The following is a 10,538-nucleotide window of genomic DNA, read 5'->3' as shown; positions in this document are numbered from 1 at the left end:
CGGGTGGCGATACTTGGTCGACATTGATCATACGTGTTGCTTGCTCTGAGCCTTCTATTCAAAATATCTACTAGTTCTAGAAGAGAAGAGAGGAGTAGATGCTTCCACTCATCGGCTCAAAGATGGTGGTGTCGCCTGGACGGAGAGGTTGACTTGAACGCTTGCAAACCTCAGAGATAGCTAGGGTGCCATCATGACAGTGCAGCAGACGCATGTGGCGCAAAAAAGATCTCACACTCGCTCGTGTTTTCCTTTCTTTCCCCTCAGGTTTTTGTTTCCCACTGCGCTGACAGCTCAAAAGCGGGGAGCAACGACAGGCACTGCAGCCATGGTGAGGTGAACACAGGACACACGCGGAAAAGCTACTGGCTACCAAAACTAATCTGAAGAAACTCAACCTCAAGACATGAAAAAAAGACTCTCGCAACGCAACGCAAACTCATTCTATTCTATTCTTCTCCTAGCTGCCCGTCTCCTCCCGGCTTCCGAGGACGGAACGGAGCAGAGCAGCCGCATAACGCCCTACGGCCTGGCCAGCACCAACAGCGACGGCCGGCTTCACCACCTCTCCATCTTGTCACCCCCGTCCCTGCACGCCTGCTGCAGAAATCCCAAAAATATTTGAGTTTCTACGGCTGAAATGCTACTTGTGTTCGTGGGAGCACGGAAAAAGGTCGGGAGAATGGTCACCTGTCGTGTGGGCATCGGCTTGGTGGCAGGGGCAGGGGAGTACTGCGCATGCAGGTAGCTGCCCAGAGGAGATCCGCTCAAGGGAGACTGCAATGGCAGAAGAAGATATGCTACGCGAATTAGCTGCCAGTATAAGCAGGAAATTAGTTATGCGACGTTAATGCGGCTTGACGTCGGTGCGCACCTCGAAGCCCGCCGGGGAGAAGAAGGTGGAGGAGAAGTCGGCCGCATTGCTGTACTCCATCGTCGACCCGGCCGCCCCGCCGTAGCCATTGGCCTCCGGCGAGCCCATCACCTGCTGGATGGCGAATGCGTGTTAGAAGAACTCGGTGGAACGGAACGCAGATTGGACTGCACAAGCACGTACCTTGGAGTGCTTGAAGAAGGCCGGCGAGCTGGCCGTGTCCTCGAGCAGAGTCGACGCGACGGCGGCGGCCATCTTGCCCTGCCGCCTCGCGGCCGCAGGCTCCGCCGTCCTACGCCTCCTCTCCGCGCGCTGTGCATTGGCCTGCGCGGCGGCGCCTTCGTCGGAGCCGGCCGAGTACTGGTGGCGCGGGCCGGAGGAGGCGTCGGAGATCATGGACAGGTCGTCCTCCTCCGCGTCCTCGGAGCGGCAGGACGAGCGGCACCGCTGCCCCTTGCCGCCGTGGAGCCGCGCGGTGGAGCCGCCGCGGGAGTAGGAGGAGGTGTCGTCGTCCAGGTAGGTGGTCCAGCCGGACTGGCAGCCGCTGCTGCACTCGGAGCTCGCCGCCGCGCCCATGACCGCGTCCTCCCCCGTCGTCATCCCGTGCGCTCGCTATCTAATACTACGCTGATGTGATGAGCTGCTCCCGACCTAGCAGCAGTACGCGAGTGTTAGCGCGTACTAAGTAGAGCGGGCGGAGGGGGGCGGCCCCACGCGTCTGTGGCGGGAGTGAACCTTGGTCTCAGTGACAGGTGGGGGGAGGGGAGGGGAGGCATCACGTGGAGTACAGCGAGGCGGCAACGGGGGGTGGACGGGACGGGCCGTCATTGCCCGGGCGCGGTACTGTTGCGTGGTCCGCGGCGGCCGAATCATTCCTCTTCCCGTGACGGGGAGCAAACGCGACGCGCGCCGGCTTAAACTCGTCTGGCTCCGGCCGCCCGTCCGATCTCGGTCCTCCGGTTTCTCTCTCCCGCCGGCGGACGCGCGACGTTCGTCGATCCCTGCGCGCGGCGCGTTGTGGATGCTGGGCTGGGTCGGGCGGCGGGCCGGATTGCACAGTGCTGGTGTTGTCAGGCGCCGCACGGAAGCACCGAAGCACGGTGGATGTTGCCTTGTTTCGTCTCACCCGCGCGGACGGGTGCAAACTGTCCCATTTTTTTTCAGTGTTGTTAGTCTCGGTCGACCGCGACTTCGTTAAGTGTTAGTCCATACTATCATAAAATTTACGTTGGCATCCGTGTAATTTTTATTTTCAGTTTTTTCTTTCTCTTTTGCATATTATGTCACTTGACTAAAACTTGGTTAAATCTTAGTCGACTAAGATCACATCTTTTTTGACCTTTTGCAAATGATTAGAATGAATTAACACCAATTTAAGACATTTTTACGATATGCCATTTTTAGTGATCATCCATCGTGTACATTGTGTTGCACGCGAGACACCATGGTCAACGCCCATGTGTTGGTCGCCGCTCGTGTACCGTCCAACGTTGCACCATAAGAAACGCCAGGGATCATAGCGTTTCACCCTGTCTAAAAATATCGTACACCATGGCGTTTCGATACTGAAGGAGACACCATAGGCTGCGATGCAACGTGACATAGACACAATAACCTGCAGTTGGCCGCGTGTGGAGTCCACTCTACTTGCAGCCCCCAATCGGCCGCCTACCTAGGCGGTGAAGAACATAGTGAAGGTCCCTCTCTTCCCACCTCAAGACCTCCTCAAATCCCCATCAAATTGAGATTTTTTTCGTGGATCTTTTCCCTCCCCTTGTTGCTTTAGGTGCTCTTCACGTTAGGACCAGTGGAAGGTCCTGAAAGATTCTGAAATATTCCAAAACCTCCACGGGCTGCCCTTTTGGTTGAGCCCAAGTGTGGGGCCGCCACATGGGCCTAATTGCCCAAGAGTCCCCCCCCCCCTATCTTGGAGGCCGAACCTCCTTGTGCGCCTAGGGACTCTCCCTCTTGACTTCACGTTTGGCTATGTCCAAAAGACCTATGCTATTCCGAAAAAAAAACCTTATCGGTCATGAAATTTCTTTCAACCAAGTGTCCATTTAAGTTATCATTAATCGTGGCTAGAAAGTATGAAAATGTTATTCCAAGTCTCAATGAGGTCTTCCTGTGGCATGTGCCAAGGTTTTTGTGACTACGAAAGGGTCACAAAAGTTATTAAAAGCTCTTGGGTTCGAACAATAGCGGTCAGATGACACAGAACTCCTTCTGGCTGTGCATGAGAGTAAGCTGATGTATGGTCACCTGAAGCCCCTATATGCGAAAGTACCATAGCAAAACTTGTGATGTCTTTCTCCCTATTGCAATGTTAGTGTTCTAGTCGTCTAAGTGTCCCAGTTTTCACTGTCGGGAGGAGTGATGATTTGGTTTGTTGTACGTTTGGTTTTGCTTTTGTTTGTTAGGTTGATGTTGTCCCTTGATTGGTCGATGAACTATGTATGGCTTGTTTGCCCTTTTCCCCTATTTATGTATTGGTTCGGAAAAACCTGTGATTTCTTCTTTTTTGGGAATGCCCAATTCGACTCAAAAATGAGTTTTTGTCACAGGGCGACTCTAGTTGAAATAAATCCCGAGTCAGAAATGACTACATAATTCATTACTTGGACTAAACAATGTAAAAAAAACTTCGATATTTGTTGACAGATGGGGTAATGAAAGATTTAATTTTTGCTACGTGTAAATTGCCTGGATTATTTTTTGGGTAAGTCACTTTTTCTTCTACTAGTACTTGATTTTTTTTTCAAAAGTACTTTCCTCAGCTCGAGCTCAAATGCTCCTGGTGTCAACAGTAAAATCAAAACAAATAGAAAATAATATAAAAAACTTCTATTTTTTTGTGAAAACTTTAGGAAATGTTTGTAGTGTTCACAAAGTTTAATCATGAAATCCACATTGGTGAAAATCATGGTAAAAAAATCTCCAAAATACATTCAAAAGTATACTTTTCGGAGCATCAATTTGTTCGCCGAGACATCCACGAATGTGATTTCATGATAAAAGTTTTCCAGCACTCCAACATTTTTTAATGTCTGCCACAAAAAAAGCAGATTTTTGAAAATATGTTGACTTTTTTTTCAAATTTACTTTTCCATATGAGTTTATGGATAATTAAAAATATGTGCGTAAATTATACTATAGTGCAAAATTGCACTATTATATGCTTATTTTTAAAAATATTTTGACTATTTTTTTTTCAAATTTACAATATGTGTGTAAATTATACTATAGTGCAAAAATTGCACTATTATATGCTTATTTTTGCATTCATCAAATTATGTGATTGCAGTACAAATTGTGTGCAAAAATTCTATAGTTTGTTTTCAGTTTTATTTTCTTTTCGGGGTAATACCAATGCCACTAATTCATTTCTTCTTAAGTTTTTCCCCTGAAAATCTCATTATTATACGCCTATTCTTATATATTATAAAATCCACAAGTTATGTGTAAATATATGTGCAAATTTTGTCATTTTGTGTGTTTTCTCATTTTCTTTCTTATAGTAGTATAATACCAATGCCACTAATTCATTATTTATTACTCCCTCCGTTTCTTTTTAGTCTGCATATAAGATTTGGTCAAAGTCAAACATTGTTACTTTGACTACATTTATAGAAAAAAATCAAGATTCACAATATGAAATCAATATTGTTAGATGCATCATTAATTAATTTTCATACCATATAGCTTTAGTATTATGGATGTTAATATTTTTTTCTAAAAGGTTGGTCAAACTTACAAAGTACGACTTTGACCAAAATCTTATAAGCAGACTAAAAAAAACAGAGGTAGTAGAAAACTTTGTTATTTTAATTTTCTTATTGTTTTATTTTACTGTATTCTTCATGGGTAATACCAATGCCACTAATCCATTCCTTATTAGAAAACTACTTTTTTGCAAAAAAATCCACTATTGCATGTTTATTCTTGCATACAATAAAAAGTGTGTTTTCTTTCTAATTTGTGTGCAAACTTTATCCTTATTTGCTTTAATTTGTTTCCTTCTAGAAGGGTGATCCAGTGCCACCAATTCATTCGAAGAACATGCAATACGTGGATCGACTACATATATTAGTGCTGTCGCATTTTCCATCTCTCACACATGCGAACACATGCACACACACATAGTTTTTTTTTGACATGACACACACACATAGTTGATGTCACACACATATGAGCACACGCACACGAGCACATGGGCACGCAACACACACCCACAGATGTGCATATGCGAAGAAAAAATAGACACGCATATGTTGAACTAGCTAGCACTAGTGCAGAACCAGGCTATAGCCCCGGTTCGTAAGGCCTTTTAATGCCGGTTCGGTAACTGGCATTAAAGTGTGGGGACTAAAGGTCCCCCCCTTTAGTACCGGTTCCGTACAAATCGGCGCTAAAGGGCAACCACCTGGCACGAGGCGCGCCATGGTTTGGGGGACCTTTAGTCCCGGTTGGTAAGGATTTTATTATTTTTATTTTTGAAATAAAGATAAACAGCCCGCCTACTGGGCCGACACGGCCTGCATACGACTAGAAACCCAATCTCTAGTTGGGCCAGGATGCAGTCCCGTACGGCCCAGTAGGCCCCACAGGGCAAAAGACTTGCAATAGGCCCACAAAGGGCTGCTTAGAGAGGAGCTCGACACGGTAGCCGCGGCGGGGCTTATAAACCGGTGCGAGCTCCTCTCAACTAGCGAGGTGGGACTAAACATTGTGCACTGCGAGTGGCAGCGCACCACCCCTTTAGTATCGGTTGGAGCCACCAACCCGTACTAAAGGCCACCACCTTTAGTACCGGTTGGTGGCTCCAACCGGTACTAAAGACCCCCCCCCCCTTTAGTACCGGTTGAAGCCACCAACCCGTACTAAAGGCCACCACCTTTTTAGTACCTGTCCGTGACACGAATGGGTATTAATGAGCGCCGCCCGCCTGACCGTTGGAACCGGCACTAATGGTCACATTAGTGCCAGTTCAATTACAAACCAAGACTAATGAGTTTCACATTATACCCTTTTTCTACTAGTGTAGCTATACTGCCACGTAAGAGCATCTACGACTTCATGGAAGAAGACATCTGACTCGTCATCGGGTCCATCGGAGTGGCTGCTCGTGCTAGACATGGTAATCGAAGATCGGTAGGGGAACGAATTGAAGAAAGGGAGGAGAAGATACGGAGAGCAGAACGAAGTGAGCTAGGGTTAGCTTCGGGTGGGGATTTTGTAGGGTCGAAGTGGGGTCGTGGTGGGCCAGCATGGGCCGCCCTAACATGGCGGACACGCCCGAGCCGCCCCATATCCACCCTACATTTAGGCTGGATACGAGGGTGCCCGGTTGGGTATTTTTTTTCAACCGGTCAGCGATCGGTCCGGCCTTCCGGGAATTTAAGGGAGGTGTGAGGCGCCCGGCTGTAAATGCTCTAACACTAGTACTCTGGCTATAGCTAGCATCCAGTGCATGCCCTCCAAAAAAAATTGACGGACCCTAAAACTATATTTAGGCGACTGACATATAGCCACGGCCGAAAGATTTTACTCAATCCCGAGTGCTCTCCCGTGTCAATTATGGGGTACATAAATTGGCAGCTTGCAATAACAGGAATCAGAGAGAAAAGTAAAGCGGTGTGGGGAATGAACCAGGGCTGGCCTTTAGTTTTGGTCTGGTGGTGCGTCGATATGAATAAGCCCTAGCTGTTAGCGAAGCTCGCAGTTGGAGAAAAGCGCACCAACCGGGCTTGCTCGAGCAGATTCACTGGCCTGGCCTTGTCTGCGCACGGGAAAGAGAATACGACAGCAGTGGGTGGGCAGGTGCCCGCCAAACAGGAAACCGATTGGACCATCTCGGCCCAACCTGCCGCAGGTGTTTATGATCTCTGCTCAGGGTTTTAGCATTTCGCTCCCTCGTCAGCGGAGCCGGAGACAAGCTGCTGTAGCAAAGTCGACCTGATGGTGCATCGGAAGGGCTCAGCTAAGGTCGCCCTAAAGTGCTTAGGCCAATCACTTTGACTGGCACTGGCTGGCCAATCTGCCCAGACACAGCAATGAATTGGCATTATGGTGCAATGGATGCATGCACGTCGCAGCAGCTTGAAACCATGACAGTCACAGCACATACGCATCGCTTAATTAGCATGAATGGCTTCTTGCAATCTGCTTCTGCTCTGCAGGCGCCGCGCCGGCCCTGCGCCACGGAGTTAGAGTCGAGTAAAGCCTCTGGTTCCCTGACGGTGGAGTAAAGCCTCTTGATCTGCTACCGGACATGAGACAGCTGGGCGCGCGAGACCCCTCGACCGGAACAGTGGCGCCGATCAAGGCGCGCAGAATCATCAGCAGTCAGTGCCAAGAGCGCGCGGCGCTGGCAACAGGCGGGATCGGCGAGCGAGGGTACGTCGCCCGCCGCATGTGCGCCCGTCGCCGGAGGGCACAGGCGAACAGATAGAGACCAGGCACATGCGCGGTGCATGCACAGCGAACGCTGCGCTGCAGCCGCTTGCCGGCGCCGGTGCCAGTGCCAGCTATAGCTGGACCAGGACGGGTGGCCCGTGGCCGTGGCCGTGGGCGTAGCTGTACTTGTACTTGTACATGTACGCGCGCTCGTCGCTGCGGATGCATGGGCGGATGGATGCCCGGCAGCGCGCCGGAGAGCGTCGCGCGGGAGTCAGAGACCGTCTTCCCGGTCCCGCCGCTGCCGTGCATTCATGCGCGCGTTGATGGAGTCGCTTCTGTTCCCATCTGCGCCGCATTACACATGCACAGTCCGAAGACTTCATGAGCGAACCCCAGACGTACCACGTACCAGCCTACCATGATTCAAAATCATCACGAGACACCTGTTTTTTCTCCCTCTCTCTCTCTCTCTCTCTCTCTCTCTCTCTCTCTCTCTCTCTCTCTCTCTCTCTCTCTCTCTCTCAGATTTGAACGTATATATACGGGGGAACAGTGCCATGAAAAACTTGGTTGGGCGGGCGGGCCAACGCCGGTACCAGTTACAGATGGATGCCAATCAAGTATCTCTGTTGCATGCACACATGCATCTGATTTTTGATCTGGTGCCGGTGCCTGTGCCTGTGTAACGACAATCGCTCCAGACTTGAGTTGTCCAGCTGTTATACTAGCAGGCGCGCCGGCCGGAGCCACTGTTCACGCGCTAGGGTTAGGGCAGAGCAGTGAGCACCTGGCACGCACGCGACAGCGGAGCCATGCATGCGCTGCCGGCCGCGGGCGCGTAAATCGGCACGGCTCCACATGTTTTGTCTAGCACACGCTCCTTAACTAACGCCGATCAGATCGGATCAGACGGGCATTGAACCTGCACGTGCGACGTCGTACGGCCTGCGTTCATGCACAGCTCCGACCTGTTGCCGTCGCATGCACGCATGCATGGCGTGGAGCCGGGCCAGCGCCATGTGTGAACCGTTGACACGTGCTTTGACATCGATCCGGTCTTGGATGTCGCTGCTGCTCTTCTTGACTTGATGAGGAGCTTAAAGCATACTGTGGGGAATTGAATTTGAATTAACTGGGAAGAGTACGGCCGGTTATGTATGGTGTATACAAGTTCACATACACACGCGTACGTAGAGGCGTGTATGTGTTGGATTGGCTCTGTCGTTTGATAATACTTCTTTCTAGCACAACATTCCTACTTTAGCTTCACCAATATGTTTCAGCGTCTCCGTACGTTCCACATGCGACACAGGCCCGCCATACCAGCATATCGGGCTCGGCCATGTCTCATTTCTCATTTGCATGATTGCTTCCGCTCCAAATTTCAGTTTTGGCACCACCATAGACCTCACTTACCTTCAAATCCCTTTTTACTTTTTCTGAGGGAGATGATATGCTAATGTCTCAACCAATGTATCGGTGTATGCTGCCATGCTGGGCGGCTGGGGAGAGAACAAGGTTAAGTGGAGCAAACTTGAAGGTTGTCAGCCTAATTGGTTTTGTGCCAGAAATTGGCATACAATTGTTTGCAGTCGTTCTCGCCCATCTCTCAAACAATTGTCATGTTTTGGCAACGTTTGGTTTCACCATTTTTTGGCATCAAATCAATTAGTCTCTGCATGCTCCCTGCAAGTTCATAGAGTTGTTGGAAGGGCTCATATATCAGTCCGATGAGAGAGGAAGAGAGAGTGTGTGGCTGAATAAATTACTAGATACTTTTCCTTATAAAAATGGTTCAGTTGTTTAGGAAGAAAAGGGGTGCAAACATTGCACCAAACGCCAAAATATAACACGTTTATGGTCGGTCACTTTTGATCACTCAGTCACTCTCCACTTACGAGGGATACACCCTCCTCAAGCAAAGGGTTCTTAGTCACTCTCCACTTACGAGGGATACACCCTCCTCAAGCAAAGGGTTCTTGGTTAGAAAGGACGGCGACCTCCGTTCTTAATCTAAGAAGAGCCTAGACTGTTGTTTAAATTCACACCCCCTACACCGCGGAAGGCCTAAGATAAAAAAATAAAAAAGACAGACACTAATTAACTTCAACACGTGTTTCATTACAGCAAACATAAACAACACTAGACCGATCACAATATTGTAGGCTTAGACGAATAGAGGTAAAGAGAAATTTGGCTTATCGAATTTTCCATGTGTTTTAACTACATGAAACATGGACTACACCACGAGAGTGACCGCCATCACACATACACACAGAGTGGTGGAGCTTCAACGCTATTTGAGAGGGGGCTAAATGAGTCTTAACTAGAGTTGAGGGGGCTAACCTAATGTATTTTATCTTAAATTTGATAGAAATATTGTTAAATATTACGTGTTTATGTAAAGAAATGAATTTGGTTGGGGGGCATGGCCTCCTCTGATAGAAAGACACACACGCACACACACACACGCACACACACACACAGAGAGGTCTATGGAGGCGTGACTTTTTTGCGGAACACATTGCAGACACACAAACTTACAAATTTGTACATACAATCACACCTATGAACACACATGCACAGACACCATATCCCTATGAACACATTTGAGAGACCAAGTTAGTAGGTTTTGAGATTGACGAATTCATCACAAACGCCTTGCTATCAAGAAAGTGCGAGTACCCATGTCAAATCAATGACTTGAACCTAGCTGGTCAAGCTCCACTCCACCACTAGGAACCTAAGCAATTGAGCTACACTAAGTTTGCTATGGTAGCGTGCCTTTTATGCCCCCCCCCCCTTCCCTTTCTCTGTGTCTCAACCCTTACGAAGTTACTCCTTAGAGACACTAATAACCCTTAAGATGTTGGGTGTAGCAGTATTTCAAATAAAGAAGTGTTTAGATATACTATCTATAAAGAAATATAAAACCTCTTAGATTAGTAAAAGGTCTTTTTTTTCATAGAGAAAGTATTTGTTGTGTTCGCGAAAAAGACGTGGAGCCTCTATTCCCCTGCATGCATGCATGCAACTTGCGACGGATAAATCTCATGAGGCCTTGTACAATGCTAGATGCTTAAAAAAATAAATTAAATTTTTTTGAAGCATTGGTGTCTATTTCTATAGAAGAGACGTCTAATTAAGCATCTACCCTATACAAATAGGCACCGGTGTTTAAAAATGTATGATTTATTTTTTTAAGCACCCCTCCAAGCACCTTGCAGTGTACAAGGTTTGAGTGCCCATACAGCCATACTTATCC

At 48.2% G+C, this 10,538-nt stretch overlaps 1 protein-coding gene across 3 annotated transcripts; it reads right to left on the bottom strand.

Annotated features, from left to right (window-relative positions):
* Window positions 1–215: 215 nt before the first annotated feature.
* LOC123081677 (protein SOB FIVE-LIKE 5) lies at window positions 216–1,542 on the bottom strand. 3 transcript variants are annotated; one of them, XM_044504229.1, is made up of 4 exons: window positions 1,058–1,542; window positions 875–988; window positions 691–777; window positions 216–600 (listed from the first exon to the last, which is right to left on the bottom strand). In XM_044504229.1, exons 1-4 carry the CDS (start codon window positions 1,472–1,474, stop codon window positions 559–561), a joined length of 660 nt encoding a protein of 219 aa, XP_044360164.1. In that variant the 5' UTR covers window positions 1,475–1,542; the 3' UTR covers window positions 216–558. The 3 variants fall into 3 exon arrangements, with proteins under 3 accessions (XP_044360164.1, XP_044360166.1, XP_044360165.1); XM_044504231.1 differs by having other exon boundaries at window positions 216–597; XM_044504230.1 differs by having other exon boundaries at window positions 875–985.
* Window positions 1,543–10,538: the final 8,996 nt, after the last annotated feature.

Source organism: Triticum aestivum, chromosome 4A, assembly GCF_018294505.1.
Source record: "Triticum aestivum cultivar Chinese Spring chromosome 4A, IWGSC CS RefSeq v2.1, whole genome shotgun sequence".
Classification (NCBI taxonomy): Eukaryota; Viridiplantae; Streptophyta; class Magnoliopsida; order Poales; family Poaceae; genus Triticum; species Triticum aestivum.
The sequence above is the reverse complement of the archived record's forward strand: the minus strand, read 5'-3'. Positions and strand labels throughout refer to the sequence as shown.